The sequence below is a fragment of the Pristiophorus japonicus genome, chromosome 3 (assembly GCF_044704955.1).
Source record: "Pristiophorus japonicus isolate sPriJap1 chromosome 3, sPriJap1.hap1, whole genome shotgun sequence".
Lineage (NCBI taxonomy): Eukaryota > Metazoa > Chordata > Chondrichthyes > Pristiophoridae > Pristiophorus > Pristiophorus japonicus.
Window position 1 is genome coordinate 8,006,224 of NC_091979.1, and position 18,919 is coordinate 8,025,142.

At 50.2% G+C, this 18,919-nt stretch overlaps 1 protein-coding gene across 4 annotated transcripts in view; it reads left to right on the forward strand.

Moving 5' to 3' along the window:
* abcb6a (ATP binding cassette subfamily B member 6 (LAN blood group) a) overlaps positions 1–18,919 on the forward strand; it is a 341,190-nt gene that overhangs the window by 86,539 nt on the left and 235,732 nt on the right. For all 4 annotated transcript variants that reach the window (XM_070875170.1, XM_070875168.1, XM_070875171.1 and 1 more), the window contains one exon: positions 17,786–17,878. In XM_070875170.1, the coding sequence (XP_070731271.1) occupies positions 17,786–17,878 (93 nt within the window). The remainder of the gene's footprint in view (positions 1–17,785; positions 17,879–18,919) is intronic.

Genomic DNA, 18,919 nt, shown 5'->3' on the forward strand with positions numbered 1-18,919 from the left:
GCCTCAGTAAATACATTGACTATGTCCTGGATTTCAGCCTCTGTGTGTGCGCAGACGCAGGCGTCGTCCGCGTACTGTAGCTCGACGACAGAAGTTGGGGTGGTCTTGGACCTGGCCTGGAGATGGCGAAGGTTGAACAGGTTCCCACTGGTTCTGTAGTTTAGTTCCACTCCAGCGGGGAGCTTGTTGACTGTGAGGTGGAGCATGGCAGCGAGGAAGATTGAGAAGAGGGTTGGGGCGATGACGCAGCCCTGTTTGACCCCGGTCTGGACATGGATTGGGTCTGTAATGGATCCATTGGTGAGGATCACGGCCTGCATGTTGCTGTGGAGCAGGCGGAGGATGGTGACGAACTTTTGGGGGCATCTGAAATGGAGGAGGACACATCATAGACACTCATAGTTGACAGTGTCAAAGGCCTTTGTATGGTCAAAGGCCATGTATAAGGGCTGGCACTGTTCCCTGCATTTTTTCTGCAGTTGTCGCGCTGCAAAGATCATGTCCGTTGTGCCCCGTAGGGGACGAAATCCGCACTGCGACTCCGGGAGGAGCTCCTCAGCCACAGGGAGAAGACGGTTGAGGAGGACTTTAGTGACGACTTTCCCAGTGGCTGATAGCAGGGAGATTCCTTTGTAGTTGCTGCAGTCGGACTTGTCCTCTTTTTTTTTAAAGACTGTAATGTGCTAGTGAGAGTGGAGAGTTTGTGTTTTCAGACAGGAGCAGGATTCATACAACAGTGACAGAAGACAGCATTAAGAGATCTCACCTTCAGCTGGACTAATGCAGCCTACAATATTTACTAGGACTGGATAAAGATCAGAATGGGTCCATCGGGCTAGAGGAGGGGGGAGGCAGTTTCGTGGTAAGTCAATTAAACATTATCAATTTAAGTTAGCACCATAATTAATACTTTCCCTTAGCTTTGGCTCTCTGAGTTAACCACAAACTCCGTTTCCCAGCCACTGACTCCATTTCTGTCCCCAACTGTCTGAGGCTGAGCCAGACTGTTCACAACCTCGGTGTGTCATTTGACCCTGAAATGAGCTTTCGACCACATAATTGCAGCATAACTAAAACCGCCTATTTCCACCTCCGTAACATCGCCCGTCTCCGCCCTTGCCTCAGCTCATCCGCTGCTGAAGCCCTCATCCATGCCTTTGCTACCTCTAGAGACGACTATTCCAATGCACTCCTGGCTGGCCTCCCACATTAAGCAACGCCTCGATTTCAAAATTCTCATCCTTATTTTCAAATGCATCCATGGTCTTGCCCCTCCCTATCTCTGTAATCTCCTTCAGCCTCACAATTCCCTGAGATGTCTGCGCTCCTCTAATTCTACCTTCTTGAGCATCCCTGATTATAATCACTCAACCATCGGTGGCCGTGCCTTCTGTTGCCTGGGCCCCAGGCTCTGGATCTCCCTCCCTAAACCTCTCCACCTCTTTATCTTTCTTTCCTCCTTCAGGACTCTATTTAAAACCTACCTCTTTGACCAAGCTTTTGGTCACCTGCACTAATTTCTACTTACGTGGCTCGGGGTCAAATTTATATCTCATAATACTTCTGTGAAGCGCCTTGGGTGTTTCACTGTTAAAAGCGCTATATATAAATACAGGTTGTTAATACATCAGAAAAGCAATCTTCGTTTGATCAAATGTCTCTGATGGATGGGTGAGTAAGCACAACTGTTTCTGCTCAAAATAAATGGAGCGCAGCCGACAACTTTGAACTTGACGTTAATGCAAATGGCTAATGGTCGTGGCTCTTTGGCTGATATAAGTGACTGCCCATTTGAAACGCGGATGTTTTAAATGGTGGGGAGTGTGATAATTAAAAGAACAGGGCAGCCCTGTAAATATAATATACCTGGATTTTCAGACTCCGTTTAGCTTTCTGTTTATGAGCCCCGTGACAACGAGAGTAAGAAAACGTAGAATGCAAAAAGACCATTCAGCCCGTGAAGACTGACCCTTCCGCAGACCATGTACGTCCAGCTATGGACTCTGTGCCGTCTATTTATTCTCCCGAGAGTGTCCTGTATCAATACTCTCTGATCTCCAAACACACGTGAGTAGAGTGAGCGGCCTGTCCAGGTGGAGGGGGGCAGGGGGGCAGTAAAAGAGATCAAAGATCGTCACAGTTTAATTAAAAAGCTAAGTTTCATTGCCTCTGCATAGCAGGCTACAAAGAGGCTACTGCTGTTGGTAATTTGAAAGATAACTTAATTCAGCTGCACACATCTTATATGAAAGCTTCTCAAAGCAGTTAAGCTGCTCCCTCGATGGATGAAAAGTGGCCCTGTAACTAATCAGAGCCAAATGGCACAGAAGCAGCTAGTTTACAGGTTTGTGTTTTGGGCTGCAACAAAATAATGTAAATCGAAAAGTTTCATTGTTGAAGAGGTGTTGCGCGGGAGCACTCCAACAATCCCAACTTTGCCCATCAGTGGAGACGCTAAACAAAGCTGTCATCAGCCAGTTCCAGCGGTTGAGGTGGATGTTCAAGATTCCATGGTAGTATTCAGAGAGCGGGGAGTTCTGCGGCTGTCATGGGTAACATTCTTCCCTTCTCCATCATAGGCAGTCCCTCGGAATCGAGGAAGAACATAAGAACATACGAAATAGGAGCAGGAGTAGGCCATACGGCCCCTCGAGCCTGCTCCGCCATTTAATAAGATCATGGCTGATCCGATCATGGACTCAGTTCCACTTCCCTGCCTGCTCTCCATAACCCCTTCTCCCCTTATCGGTTAAGAAACTGTCTATTTCTGTCTTAAATTTATTCAATGTCCCAGCTTCCACAGCTCTCTGAGGCAGTGAATTCCACACATTCACAACCCTCAGAGAAGAAATTTCTCCTCATGTCTGTTCTAAATGGATGGCCCCTTATTCTAAGATTATGCCCCCTAGTTCTAGTCTCCTCCATCAGTGGAAACATCCTCCCTGCATCCACCCTGTCAAGTCCTCTCATAATATTATATGTTTTGATAAGATCACCTCTCATTCTTCTGAATTCCAATGAGTAGAGGCCCAACCTCCTCAATCTTTCCTCATAAGTCAACCCCCTCACCTCCGGAATCAACCGAGTGAACCTTTTCTGAACTGCCTCCAAAGCAAGTATATCCTTTCATAAATATGGAAACCAAAACTGCACGCAGTACTCCAGGTGTGGCCTCACCAATACCCTGTACAGCTGTAACGAGACTTCCCTGCTTTTATACTCCATCCCCTTTGCAATAAAAGCCAAGATTCCATTGGCCTTTCTGATCACTTGCTGTACCTGCATACTATCCTTTTGTGTTTCATGCACAAGTACCCCCAGGTCCTGCTGTACTGCAGCACTTTGCAATCTTTCTTCATTTAAATAATAATTTGCTCTTTGATTTTTTTTCTGCCAAAGTGCATGACCTCACACTTTCCAACATTATACTCCATCTGCCAAATTTTTTCCCACTCACTTAGCCTGTCTATGTCCTTTTGCAGATTTTGTGTCCTCCTCACACATTGCTTTTCCTCCCATCTTTGTATCGTCAGCAAACTTGGCTACGTTACACTCAGTCCCTTCTTCCAAGTCGTTAATATAGATTGTAAATAGTTGGGGTCCCAGCACTGATCCCTGCTGCACCCCACTAGTTACTGATTGCCAACCCGAGAATGAACCATTTATCCCGATTCTCTGTTTTCTGTTTGTTAGCCAATCTTCTATCCATGCTAATATATTACCCCCAACCCCGTGAACTTTTATCTTGTGCAGTAACCTTTTGTGTGGCACCTTGTCAAATGCCTTCTGGAAGTTCAAATACACCACATCCACTGGTTCCCCTTTATCCATCCTGTTCGTTACATCCTCAAAGAATTCCAGCAAATGCTTCCACTCTTAATGAGTCCTTAGGTGGCTGAACAGTCCAATATGAGAACCACAGTCCCTGTCACAGGTGGGACAGACAGTGGTTGAGGGAAGGGGAGGGTGGGACAGGTTTGCCGTCCGCTCTTTCCGCTGCCTGCGCTTGATTTCTGCATGCTCTCGGTGATTAGACTCGAGGAGCCAAGCGCCCTCCCGGATGCACTTCCTCCACTTAGGGCGGTCTTTGGCCAGGGACTCCCAGGTATCAGTGGGGATGTTGCATTTTATCAGGGAGGCTTTGAGGGTGTCCTTGTAACGTTTCCTCTGCCCACCTTTGGCTCGTTTGCCATGAAGGAGTTCCGAGTAGAGCGCTTGCTTTGGGAGTCTCGTGTCTGGGGCCTGCGGACAATGTGAATATGGCCCAGCGGAGCTGGTCGAGTGTGGTCAGTGCTTCGATGCTGGGGATGTTGGCCTGGTCGAGGACGCTAACGTTGGTGCGTCTGTCCTTCCAGGGGATTTGTAGGATCTTGCCCTTCAGCTACACCAAAAGCAAATTAACTGGTTATATGTCCCATTGCTGTTTGTGGGATCTTCCTGTTGCATTTGCCTGCACAACAGCAGTCTCTACAGCGCACAGTAATTCATTTTGCCAGAAGCTCGCTGAGATGTGAGGGGGTTAAATTGGGCCATGTCCAGGGATGGAGTCTAGTCCCAGAAACCCCCGTCGGTCCAGTCCATGCTTATCATTGATCCCCACGCTCCCTCCCCAAGACATACACGTACCCGCTTTCACAATTCTCATCCTTGTTTTCAAATCCCTCCATGGCCTTGCCCCTCCCTATTCCTGTAACCTCCTCCAGCCCCACAATCGCCCCCCCCCCCCCACCCCCGAGATATCTGTGCTCCTCTAATTCTGCCCTCCCTGGGCATCCCTGATTATAATCGCTCCACCATCGGTGGCCGTGCCTTCTGTTGCCTGGGCCCCAAGCTCTGGAACTCCCTCCCTAAACCCCTCTCCCTCTCTACCTCTTTTTCCTCCTTCAAGACGCTCCTTAAAACCTACCTCTCACCTGTGCTAATTTCTACTTATGCGGCCTGGTGTCAAATTTCTATCTTATAACTCTCCTGTGAAGCGCCTTGGGACTTTTCACTACGTTAAAGGCGCTATATAAATACAAGTTGTTGTTGTATCCCGTGGGTAGATCAGCTTGTAGTTACTAGTGCTGAATTAGTGAACCTCACTCTCTCTGGGGAAGTTCATGTGGAAAAGCTAGTCAGGATCTCAGTCAAACTTGCAGCAGTCCAGGGTTGCAGTTGTCAGATTCCCCGCCCTCCCCATTTCCCATCTCTCACCCTAAACCTAACTGATGGGCAACACAAAGGAAAATGCTGGGTCTGTGCCCAGTCAGCAGGCTTGTTTACATTTTAAACAAGGAACTAAATGGGTTAATTGATGAATGAAGATGTTACTGGCTGTGCAAAATACAGCCGGAGTAGCTTTCTGAAAGCTGATCAGAAAAGTAACTTGTGCATGGGTTTTCACATGGACACCAATCCTACTCGCCTGCCCCCACCCCCCAGATCTTGGGAGATCAAACGTCTTGGTTGTTGGATTTCACATCCGCTTGGAACAGCTCTCGCACTGACTCTGACAGATTCTAAGGAAACTCGGCCCCACTCTTTGCTTTTTCTCTTTTTTTTTTTTAAAGCAGTCAAATATGCCTTTTAAACAAAATCCTTGCTGCTTGCCCTCTTCCCCCTTGTTCCCTGAACCGGTTTCGAAGGATATCAAAAGAGCCTGTGAGCTCCTCCCGACGAGGAATGTGCTGGCTCCACATTAGAGAGACAGAGAGTTAAATGCCATCTTTTGAACACTCGCCGACCTGTGTGGGGGAGGGAGGTCAGCTTTCTTGCCAGTTAAGATTAAGGGCAATGCTCCTTTAACAAAGGCGATGCCAAGCTGGTTTACTGGCTGGGACAAGGCTCCTTTTGTCTGCTCGTGTAAACCAGTGCCAAAGTGAGATTCGCTGAGGATCGGAGACTGATGTGGGACGTGTTACTGCTTTTGTTTCTCAGTCTGTATCTCCAGTGAAAAGGCAGCAGTGACTTCACAGAGTGGAATTTAGTTCAGAGGGACTGGCTGGTGCTGAGATAGGGGCACTGCATTTTTGGGGGTGGGGTGGGGGAATAGTGCAAGTGAGCAACGAGAGCTTCTGCATAGCCCTGGTGCTGACCCTCCGAGCATTCTCATTAATAAGATGGTGGAAGTTAAGCTGCTTTCTTGGCATTGGTTGAGGTGAGAATGGATTCTGCCGGAGAAGCAGTTGTTTCAAATTACTCGCGAGAATCCAGAACATTCCTACAACTATTACAAAATGACAACATCTCAAAACCAAACACACACTCTCTCAGCCTACCAGAGCAAACTAGTGCGGAGGCTGGAAATCTGAAATAAAAACAGAAAATGCTGGAAATACTCAGCAGGTCAGGCAGCATCTGTGGAGAGAAAAACAGTTGATGTTTCAAGTTGATGACCTTTCATCAGAACTGGAAAAAGTTAGTGATGTAACAGGTTTTAAGCAAGTACAGAGGCAGGTATAATGTATTTGCTTCATGGGTTCTTTGCTTAAGAATTCATAGCATTACGTTGCTATTAAGAACTAGTTGGTTTATTAACAATGGTTTAACAATCACACTACATGTTACCAGTTCATCCACCAGGCTCACAACCTCTCTCTGAGGCAGTGCCTTGGATGACTTGAATGCTGTTGGGGTTGTCCATGAGGGTCCTGAAGTTTCAGGTCCTGAACTTCATTTTAAAGGGGTGGAAGATGTCTGCGTGAATTCCTTTAGCGTGGGGTGGCCGTTGGACACCAGCGACCACACGGGCTTGACAGCGCAAGGTCTTGGTCCAATGGCAAAGGAATCCAAGACAAGTGGAGACGAGGCTCTGCTACATCGGCCTAGTACACACACACAATCATACTCCCCCTGTCGTCCTCCCTCCTTCCCGCAGGTCCTCTCGCCCTGGGGTTTCATAAGCTGCAGTGTAGTCCTCCTGACCTTGCTGTTGGCCCGTGTACTACACCTTCCCTGGGCCCCGACCCCGCTGCTGGTCCAAGCTGTGCCATTCCTGGACACCAACCTCGCTCTGAGATACGCAGCCAATCAGCTAGCTGGATTCCGGTGACGTCACACTGGGCGGCACGCACTGCTCCCTGAGGTGGCTAGTCCAACCAGGTCAGGTCAGCGCCGCCAGTCACAATCACCTGCCTCACCATGGGTCACCTAAACCCAACTGACTGGGGTTTTATTGAGTCTTGTGAACATCACGTGACTGGCTAAGCCACTCACAATTCAACAGTTCTGCAACTATTTTGTGTAGGACCATAAATCAAGTGCTTATTAATACCCCCCTTATTAATGGGGGGGCACTAAAACCAACAATTAAACCAATTAAATTTTAATTAGAAACATAAATCAAATCAAAATTTGGTTGCCGGGGGTAACGATGCACTCCAGTTCCTCCGGCGCCCACCTCTCGCGGAAGGCCGCGAGTGTACCGGTGGACACCGCGTGCTCCATCTCCAGGGGCAACCTGGCCCGGATGTAACCGCAGAAGACCCCCTCGACCGCCCGCTGCCTGGACCGGCTGATGGCCCCCTTGGCCAGGCCCAGGAGCAGTCCTACGAGGAGGCCTTCCGACCTGCCCGCTCCCCTCCGCACAGGGTGCCCAAAGATCAGGAGCGTGGGACTGAAGTGCAGCCAGAATTTGAGGAGCAGCCCCTTCAAATATTGGAACAGGGGCTGCAACCTCGCACATTCAACATAAATATGGAACAGGGACTCCTCCAGACCGCAGAAATTGCAGGCGGCCTGGGAGTCCGTGAACCGACTTAAAAACCGATTGCACGGGATTGCCCCGTGCACCACCCTCCAGGCCAAGTCCCCAATAAATAGTGGGAGGACTCCCGCGTAGAGTGCTCGCCATTGGCGACCCCCGCCTCCTCCGGACGGCAAAATGATGCGCCGTGGCATGGCAGACGAGGATGGCGATGTGGAGAGTGTGCAGGAGCAGCCCGTACAGGAATCCCCTCTGCGCAGCACCGAAAGGCACGGAAGCGATTTCCCGGAGGAGGCTCAAGTTGTGAGGCGCCGGCTCCTGTGGGAGGTTTTGGGGCTTGGCGTCGATGAGGAATTCCGTCCAGATGGGAGTCAGTTCAGACGGGATCGCCCCCACGTGCTTTGAGCATCCTCGATGCACCTAGTGGAGTCAGGGCCCAGTGCTGTTTTTATCAACTCGATGGCATTGGCCGTCACCAGCTCTGCAAACCTGTGAGCATACTCACGGATGCATACATTACAGCAAGGAGGGGAGGAAAGAGCAAAAGGGAAAGCCTGTGATAGGGTGGAAGGCTGTTACACTCATAATAAATGGTGAGACTGAGTACTGTGTGTAATGAGCAAGTGTGACCTTAGCTCCTTTATTACAATTCCAGAGTGCAGGTACCTCCTGGGTGGCCTGCTTATATACTGTGCTCCCAAGGGATGCTGAGATCCTTGGGACTCCAACAGGTAGGCCCTCTGGTGGTCAGGTGTCATGCAGGTTACAAGGGGTTAGATACATAACATCACTCCCCCCCCGTGAAGTCAACAGTGCACTTATTTACAAGGTGAGACGATCTGGGGCTTTGCGCTCCCTTGTCGATCGCCTCGGTACAAATGCGGGTGTGGGTGAGTTGGTCAGTTCTTCAGTGGGCTGTTGGGCAGCCGGCCTTGCCGGGCTGCTGGGGATGATGAGTTCGGTTTCGTGGTCAACTATGATGTCAGTTGCCATGTGTGTGTGTGTTGGAGGGTCAAAGTTGGTGGGGTCCTCTTCGGGTTGTTCATAGCTGTTGGTGAACCGCAATTTGATTTGGTCCAAATGTTTTTTGTGCGTTGGTCCATTGGTCAGTTTGACCTGAAACATCCCACTCCCCTCTTTGGCTGTGACCGTGCCAGTGAGCCATTTGGGACCATGTCCATAATTGAGCACAAACACAGGATCATTGATCTCAATATTGCGTGACAAATTTGCGCGGTCATGGTACACACTTTGTTGATGCCGCTTGCCCTCCATGTGATCATGGAGATCAGGGTGGACAAGAGAGAGCCTTGTTTTAAGCGCCCTTTTCATGAGCAGCTCAGCTGGGGGAATCCCAGTGAGTGAGTGGGGTCTGGTACGGTAGCTGAGCAGCACTCTGGACAACCGGGTCTGCAGGGAGCCTTCCGACACATGTTTCAAAGCTTTGCTTGATGGTCTGAACTGCCTGTTCTGCCTGGCCATTGGATGCGGGCTTGAACGGGGCAGATGTGACACGTTTGATTCCGTTGCGGGTCATGAATTCCTTGAATTCGGTACTGGTGAAGCACGGCTCATTGTCGCTGACGAGGACATCAGGTAAGCCGTGCGTGGCAAACACGGCTCGTAGGCTTTCAATGGTGGCCATGGATGTGCTTACAGACATTATTGCAATTCAATCCATTTTGAGTAAGCGTCCATGACAACCAAAAACATTTTGCCTAGGAATGGGCCCGCATAGTCTACTTGGATCCTTGACCACGGTTTGGAGGGCCAGGACCACAAACTTAGCGGTGCCTCTCTGGGTGCATTGCTCAGCTGAGAGCAAGTGTTGCACTGGCGCACACATGACTCTAAATCTGAGTCGATGCCGGGCCACCACACATGGGATCTGGCTATGGCTTTCATCATTACAATGCCTGGGTGGATGCTGTGCAGTTTACATATGAACGTGTCTCTGCCCTTCTTGGGCAAGACCACGCGATTGCCCCACAACAGACAGCCCACCTGCAGGGACAACTCGTCTTTGCACCTGTGGAACAGATTAATTGCCTCCTGCATCTCCACTGGGACACTGGACCAGCTCCCATGGAGGATGCAGTTTTTTTTACCAAGGACAGTAAAGGATCCTGGCTGGTGCAAGTCCTGATCTGGCGGGCTATAACAGGGGACTTCTCGTTCTCAAATGCCTCCATGTCCATGAGCAAATCCGCTGGCTGTGCCATTTCCACCCCGGTGATGGGCAATGGTTGCCGACTGAGAGCATCTGCGCAGTTCTCTGTGCCCAGTCTGTGGCGGATTACATAGTTGTATGCCGACAGCATGAGCGCCCATCTTTGGATGCGGGCAGAGGCATTGGTGTTGATCCCTTTGTTCTCCGAGAATATCGATATAAGCGGCTTGTGGTCAGTTTCAAGCTCAAACTTGAGGCCAGTTAAGTACTGGGGCATTTTCTTTACCCCGTAAACGCACGCCAGAGCCTCTTTTTCAATCATGCTGTAGGCCCTTTCGGCCTTGGACAAAGTCTTGGATGCATACCCAACCGGTTGCAAAATCTCCGATTCATTAGCCTGTTGTAACACACACCCGACCCCGTATGACAACGCTTCGCAACCTAACACTAATCGTTTACATGGGTTATACAGGACAAGCAGTTTGTTAGAACACAATAAGTTTCTGGCTTTCTTAAAGGCAGCCTCTTGTGAATTCCCCCGTACCCAGTCGTCTCCCTTGCGCAGTAGCACATGTCGGGGTTCTAGCAGGTGCTTAGCCCAGGTAGGAAATTACCCAAATAGTTAAGGAGTCCCAGGAACGACTGCAGCTCCGTCACGTTCTGTGGTCTCGGCGTGTTCTTGTTGGCCTCCGTCTTGGCGTCGGTGGGTCTGATGCCGTCTGCAGCGATTCTCCTTGCTAAGAATTTGATGACCTGTGGCAGGAAAACGCACTTCGAGCATTTCAATCTGAGCCCCACGCAATCCAACCGACTAAAAACCTCCTCCAGATTCTTCAAGTGCTCCATGGTGTCCCGACCTGTAACCAATATGTCGTCCTGAAAGACCACTGTGCAAGGAACCGACTTTAGCAGGCTCTCCATGTTCCGCTGGAAGATCGCTGCGGCCGACCGAATCCCGAACGGGCACCTTTGTGCGTGTTGATGCGGGTGAGGCCTTTCGAAGACTCCTCCAGCTCCTGCGTCATGTAGGCCGAGGTCAGGTCCAGCGTGGTGAACGTCTTCCCTCCAGCCAGGGTCACAAACAGGTCGTCTGCCTTGGGTAGCGGGTACTGGTCCTGCAGCGAAAAACGGTTAATCGTTACTTTATAGTCCCCACAAATTCTAACCGTATCATCCTCCTTGAGTATCGGGACAATCGGATTGGCCCACTCGTTGAATTCCACCGGCGCGATGATGCCTTCGCATTGCAGCCTGTCCAGCTCAATTTCCACTTTTTCACGAATCGTGTAAGGTATCGCTCGAGCCTTGTGGTGGATGGGTCGCGTACCGGGAACCAGATGGATCTGCACTTTCACCCCTGAGAAGCTTCCAATGCCTGACTCGAACAACGATGGGAACTTGCTTAGAACCTGGGTGCACGAGGCATCGTCGACGGACGAAAGCGCTCGGATGTCGTCTCAGTTCCAGCGGATTTTCCTCCAGCCAGCTTCTGCCAAACAACATGGGGCCATCCCCTGGCACAATCCACAGCGGGAGTTCGTGTACTGCTCCGTCATAGGAGATATTGACTTCAGCGCTGCCAATTACAGGGATTAGTTCCTTGGTGTAAGTCCTTAGTTTGGTGTGAATGGGGCTGAGTTTGGGCCTGTGTGCCTTCTTTCCCCACAGCCTGTCGAAGGCCTTTTTACTCATTATGAACTGACTTGCCCCCGTGTCCAATTCCATCGATCCTGGAATGCCGTTCAGTTCAACTTTCAACATAATAGATGGGCATTTCGTCGTGAACGTGTGCAGCCCGTACACTTCTGCCTCCTCAGTACGAGTCTCCAATTCAGTCTGATCCACAGTGGATCGATCTTCCTCTGCAGCGTGGTGATTTGCAGGGTTTGCAGCTCGCCTGCACGTTCGCTGGAGGTGTCCCATTGTTCTGCAACCGTTGCACACATAGTGCTTGAAGTGGCATTGATGGGGCCGATGATCACCTCCGCAGCGCCAACAAGGTGTTAACTGCCTCTCATTAACAGATGATGGTGGACTCTGGGCCACAGCAGCCGGCGTGTACGTCCTGCCATGTACATTTCTGCTCAAAACCGGCGATACTCTATGCACAGTACTGGCTGAAACTTCTTTGTTCTGCGAAATCTGCTTGGTGTTGTCGCTGGTGGACATAAATGCCTGGGCTATCGTTAAGGCTTTACTCAGGTTTGGAGTTTCTACAGTCAACAGTTTGCGAAGGATTGTCTCATGTCCGATGCCCGGTACAAAAAAGTCTCTGAGCATTTGTTCTAGGAATCCCTCAAACTCACAATGTCCTGCGAGGCGCCTTAGTTCGGCGACATAGCTCTCCACTTCCTGGCCCTCCAATCGTTGACACGTGTAGAACTGATATCTTACCATCAAAAAGCTTTCCTTAGGATTTAGGTGCTCCCAGACCAGTGTACACAGTTCTTCGTAGGATTTCTCTGTTGGTTTTGCCGGAGCCAGGTGATTCTTCATGAGGCCATAGGTTGTTGCCCCACAGACAGTTAGGAGGATCGCCCTTCGTTTGGTGGCGTTCTCGGCCTCTTCTAGCTCGTTGGCCACGAAGTATTGGTCGAGTCTCTCCACAAAGGCCTCCCAATCATCCCCTTCTGAGAACTTCTCCAGGATGCCGACTGTTCTTTGCATTTTCGCACGGTTGTTCGTTACCTTGTCGCCAATTGTTACACTCATAATAAATGGCTAGACTGAGTACTGTGTGTAATGAGCAAGATAGAAAATAGGTGCAGGAGTAGGCCATTCGGCCCTTCGAGCCTGCACCACCATTCAGTAAGATCATGGCTGATCATTCACCTCAGTGCCCCTTTCTTGCTTTCTCTCCATACCCCTTGATCCCTTTAGCTGTAAGGGCCATATTTAACTCCCTCTTGAATATATCTATTCAAGCAAGTGTGACCTTAGCTCCTTTATTACAATTCCAAAGTGAAGGTACCTCATGGGTGGCCTGCTTATATACCGTGCTCCCAAAGCATGCTGGGATCCCTTGGAACGCCAACAGGTAGGCCCTCTGGTGGTCAGGTGTCATGCAGGTTACAAAGGGTTAAATATATAACAAAGGCAGCAGAGGGTGATGGTACGAGGCAAATAGGGTGGTAATGGAACAAGTAAAGAAACAAAAGATGAGCCTGGAGGAGATGTAAATGGCAATAGCAGAATCAACAACTGCTGTCTGGAAAAATTGGGAGCAGTGGTTATGAGCTGAAATTGTTAAACTCATTGTTGAATCCGGAAGACCGTAAAGTGCCTAATCGAAAGATGAGGTGCTGTTTCTCAAGCTTCCGTTGAGCTTCATGACAGAGATGTGACTGTGAAAGCAAGTTTTGGTTGATACCTGATCAAACATGAGAAAGGAAACCGAAAGCAGTGAGGATGAACAAGGTAAAAGGGACAAACGGATATCCTGTCAGAGAGCAGTGGCAGTGCATTAAACACTAATACAAAAGCAAAATACTGCGGATGCTGGAAATCTGAAATGAAAACACAAAATGTTGGAAATATTCAGCAGGTCATGCATCACGTTGGGTTTACTTCACTTCGAGCATCCTCAGCCAAGAGGGAGGGAGGGAGGGATGCGGAGCTACTCTCAAACTTGTGCACAGCAATGCCCACAAATCAGCATCAATGAGCTAAATGACACGTTTTAGTGACGTTGGATAAGGGGTAAATATTGGCCAGGACACGGGGAAGATCTGTGTTCTTCTTCAAAATGGTGCCATCCTGCATCCACATAAACCCAGGTCCCATCTGCTCTCAACGTTTCATCCGAAAGAGGGCACCTAGAACACAAGAACATAAGAAATAGGAGCGCTTGCTTTGGGAGTCTCGTGTCTGGCAAGCGAACAATGTGGCCTGCCCAGCGGAGCTGATTGAGTGTGGTCAGTGCTGGGGCTGTTGGCCTGGTCGAGGACGCTAACGTTGCTGCGTCTGTCCTCCCAGGGTATTTGTAGGATCTTTGGAGGTATATGCTGGCCCTGGTTAAGCGAAATTCTTTTTGAAACACCTCTCTCTGTTCATCTGTAGTTTTACCGATAACCGTTTTGACCAGTTTGCTGCGATCAGTCTCTGTCTCCTCCCATTAAAGTTAGCCTTACCGAAATCTAGAATCTTAGTAACTGTGTTAAGTTTCTCCTTTTAAAACCGAACATTGAATTTGAACATATTATGATCTCTGTTAGATAAATGTTCCCTTACTGTTAGATTTCAAATACTTCTGGCTCATTTCTCGTTACCAAGTCTGGTGGGACCTGCTCTCTTGTTGGTTGTAGAACATATGGCTACAGAAAACTGTCTTGAATGCACTCAAAAAATTCACTACCTTTCTGACTTGAGCTGCTCTGCTCTTCCCAATCTATGAAAATTAAAGTCCCCCATTAAAACTATTCTGCTTTTGCTACCAGTGTGCAGTTTTGGTCTCCTAATCTGAGGAAGGACATTCTTGCTATTGAGGGAGTGTAGCGAAGGTTCACCAGACTGATTCCCGGCATGGCAGGACTGACATATGAAGAAAGACTGAATCGACTAGGCTTATATACACTGGAATTTAGAAGAATGAGAGGGGATCTCATAGAAACATATAAAATTCTGACAGGATTGGACAGGTTAGATGCAGGATGAATGTTCCCGATGTTGGGGAAGTCCAGAACCAGGGGTCACAGTCTAAGGATTAGGAGTAAGCCATTTAGGACCGAGATGAGGAGAAACTTCTTCACCCAGAGAATTGTGAACCTGTGGAATTCTCTACCACAGAAAATTGTTGAGGCCAGTTCGTTAGATATATTCAAAAGGGAGTTAGATGTGGCCCTTACGGCTAAAGGGGTCAAGGGGTATGGAGAGAAAGCAGGAATGGGATACTGAAGTTGCATGATCAGTCATGATCATATTGACTGGTGGTGCAGGCTCGAAGGGCCAAATGGCCTGCCCCTGCACCGACTTTCTATGGGCCCAAGTTTCTTGGCGCAGCCCCGACCTGGACGCCCGTTTTTCGCGCCACAAAGTGCGCCTAAAAAAAACATACTGATTCTCCGGCTCCCTGCAGGTCCTCTGGAGCTGGGCGCGGCGCAGCACGAGCTGTGGGGGGCGGAGCCAGGTCCCTGCGCTGAAAACAGTGCCGGGACCTCTGCACATGCGCGCTACAGTGGGCGTGCATGTGCAGTAGCTCCAGGCGCCCAAAACTGTGTGGGAGGGGCCCAAAGCACACAGCCCTTAGCCCTGGCCGAATGGCCTCACTGGGGCTGCATGGATCAGGCTGCCTCCCACGCCCAGCTCCTGCTTCCTCCCGACTGGACCCGACCCGAGTCCATTCCCGCTCCCCCCACCTGCCCCCGGATCGGACCCGACCCCCGCTCCTTCCCCCCACCCCCTCCCCCCACACCCCCCCCCCCGACCCGACCCGCACTCCCCCCGACCCGACCCGCGCTCCCGAACCCGGACCCGACCTGACCCGATGCCACCTACCTGTAAATCCGGTGCTGGGGATGGGCCCCGCCCGAAGTCTTGGGCCCAACCGGGCCCAGCCTGTTCAGCCTCCCTCTTCCTTCTCCCCCCCCCCCCCCTCTTCTCCCTCTCCCTCCTCCCTCCCTTCTCCCCCCTCCCTTCTCCCCCCTCCCTTCTCCCCCCTCCCTTCTCCCCCCTCCCTTCTCCCCCCTCCCTTCTCCCTCCTTCTCCCTCTCTCCCTTCCCCCTCTCTCCCTTCCCCCTCTCTCCCTTCCCCCTCTCTCCCTTCCCCCTCTCTCCCTTCCCCCTCTCTCCCTTCCCCCTCTCTCCTTTCCCCCTCTCTCCTTTCCCCCTCTCTCCCTTCCCCCTCTCTCCCTTCCCCCTCTCTCCCTTCCCCCTCTCTCCCTTCCCCCTCTCTCCCTTCCCCCTCTCTCCCTTCCCCCTCTCTCCCTTCCCCCTCTCTCCCTTCCCCCTCTCTCCCTTCCCCCTCTCTCCCTTCCCCCTCTCTCCCTTCCCCCTCTCTCCCTTCCCCCTCTCTCCCTTCCCCCTCTCTCCCTTCCCCCTCTCTCCCTTCCCCCTCTCTCCCTTCCCCCTCTCTCCCTTCCCCCTCTCTCCCTTCCCCCTCTCTCCCTTCCCCCTCTCTCCCTTCCCCCTCTCTCCCTTCCCCCTCTCTCCCTTCCCCCTCTCTCCCTTCCCCCTCTCTCCCTTCCCCCTCTCTCCCTTCCCCCTCTCTCCCTTCCCCCTCTCTCCCTTCCCCCTCTCTCCCTTCCCCCTCTCTCCCTTCCCCCTCTCTCCCTTCCCCCTCTCTCCCTTCCCCCTCTCTCCCTTCCCCCTCTCTCCCTTCCCCCTCTCTCCCTTCCCCCTCTCTCCCTTCCCCCTCTCTCCCCTCCCCCTCTCTCCCCTCCCTCCCTTCTCTCACCTTCCCTCCCTCCCTTCTCCCACCTTCCCTCCCTCCCTTCTCCCACCTTCCCTCCCTCCCTTCTCCCACCTTCCCTCCCTCCCTTCTCCCACCTTCCCTCCCTCCCTTCTCCCCTCTCCCTCCCTTCTCCCTCCTCCCATCTTTCCCCCTGCCCCCCACCCCCCTCCCTCCACCCTCCCTCCCCTCCACCCCCCGCCTCCCCTCACTGTCAGAAACATAGACAGAGAGTGAGAGAGACACACACAGGCAGACAGAGAGATAGAGGCACTGACAGAGACACACTTGGGGGGGGCGTCCCAGCATGCTGTTGGAGGGCTCCCGGTGCTGCAGTCGGTAAGTAGAAAATGTTTTATTTATTGATTTTTCTAAAAAAAAAATTATTTCTTATTAATTTTTTTGATTGATTTATTGATGTATTTATCATTTATTATTGATGATGGCTCTTTATTTGTAAAACTGAAGTGTTTAATGTTTGTAAACTTCCCTTTAAATCCCCCCCCCCATTCCCTACGCCTGATTTTCTAAGTGTAGGCAAGGTTTTTCTGAATGTACAAAAATCTACACTTACTCCATTCTAAGTTAATTTGGAGTAAGTTTTCACTGCCTAAAGTTTCAAAATGGGCGTAAGTGGCCGGACACGCCCCCTTTTGAAAAAAAAAAATCTGTTCCAAACTGAAACTGTTCTAACTGACTAGAACTGGAGCAAACTAAATGCCGAGAATTGCAATTTATGTTTCTATGTTCTACCAGCCTCTCTAACCTCTGGATTAATGCATTCTGCTATTGTCAGGAAGCCTGTAGACAACTCCCATTGCTGTTTTAAGTCCTCTCTTATTCGTCAATTCCAACCGTAGAGTCTCTGCTGATTGCTTTCCCTTTCCTGTATCCTCTCACTAATGTTGTAATAATATCTTTAATCAATAAGCTGCCACCTCTTGCACTTTCCCAATGGGTGCCGCACTGTCCTGGCCACAGTGTTAGCTGTGGCTCAGTGGGCAGCACACTCGCCTCTGAGTCAGAAGGTTGTGGGTTCAAGTCCCACTCCAGGGACTTAAGCACAAAAAATCTAGACTGACACTCCAATCTAGTGCAGTGCTGAGGCACTGTCGGAGGTGCCGTCTTTCAGATGAGACGTTAAACCGAGGCCTCTCAGGTGGACGTAAAAGATCCCATGGCACTATTTCGAAGACAAGCAGGGGAGTTATCCTCTGTGTCCTGGCCAATATTTATTCCTCCATCAACAAAGCAAAAAAACCCAGATTATCTGGTCATTTTCACATTGCTGTTTGTGGGAGTTTGCTTGTGCACAAATTGGCTGCTATGTTTCCCACACTACAGCAGTGACTACACTCCAAAAGTACTTCATTGGCGGTAAAGTGCTTTGAACCATCTGGTGGTCGTGAAAGGCGCTATATAAATCCAAGTCTTTTCTTAGCCAGCAAACCCTTGAGGGTCACTTGCACGACCTGAGCTAATGCACTTTCTTGACAGGACTTGAGTTGCCACACTAATATACGGCCCTTTTTTTTCTTGCATAGTGAATGAGCTGAGTGAAGGAGCTGCCTGGAAGACACTGGCCATGACTGTCTGCATGTACGTCTTCCTCAAATTCCTGCAGGGAGGTGGTGCAGGTAAGAGAGAGGGTATCAAGTGTTGTTACTTCATTCGATAACGGTGGAGCAGTGGTTATGTTACTAGACTAGTAACCCAGAGAACGTGAGTTCAAATCCTATCATGGCAGTTTGAGAATTAGAAGTCCGTTCAAAGACTAAATCTGGAAATAATAAGCTGGTCTCAGTAAAAGTGACCATGAAGCTGTCAGATTGTCGCTAAAAACCCAATTGGTTCACTAATGTCCTCAGGGAAGAAAACCTGCCGTCTTTACCCGGTCTGGCCTACAGGTGACTCCAGTCCCACACCAATGTGGTTCATAGAAACATAGAAGGTAGGTGCAGGAGTAGGCCATTGGGCCCTTCGAGCCTGCACCACCATTCAATAAAGATCATGGCTGATCATTTAACTTCAGTACCCCTTTCCTGCTTTCTCTCCATACCCCTTGATACCTTTAGCCATAAGGGCCATATCTAACTCCCTTTTGAATATATCTAACGAACTGGCCTCAACAACTTTCTGAGGTAGAGAATTCCACAGGTTCACAATTCTCTGAGTGAAGAAGTTTCTCCTCATCTCTGTCCTAAATGGCTTGCTCCTTATCCTTAGACTGTGACCCCTGGTTCTGGACTTCCCCAACATTGAGAACATTCTTCCTGCATCTAACCTGTCGAATCCCATCAGAATTTTATATGTTTCCATGAGATCCCCTCTCATTCTTCTAAATTCCAGTGAATATAAGCCCAGTCGATCCAGTCTTTCTTCTTTTGTCAGTCCTGCCATCCCGGGAATCAGTCTGGTGAACCTTTGCTACACTCCCTCAATAGCAAGAATGTCCTTCCTTAGATTAGGAGACCAAAACTGTACACAATATTCAAGGTGTGGCCTCACCAAGGCCCTGTACAACTGTAGTAAGATGTCCCTGCTCCTATACTCAAAACCTCTCGCTATAAAGGCCAACATGCCATTTGCTTTCTTTACTGCCCCAGCAAGCCACTCAGTTGTATCAAACCGCTACTGGTTCAAGAAGGCAGCCCACCACCACCTTCTCAAGGGCAACT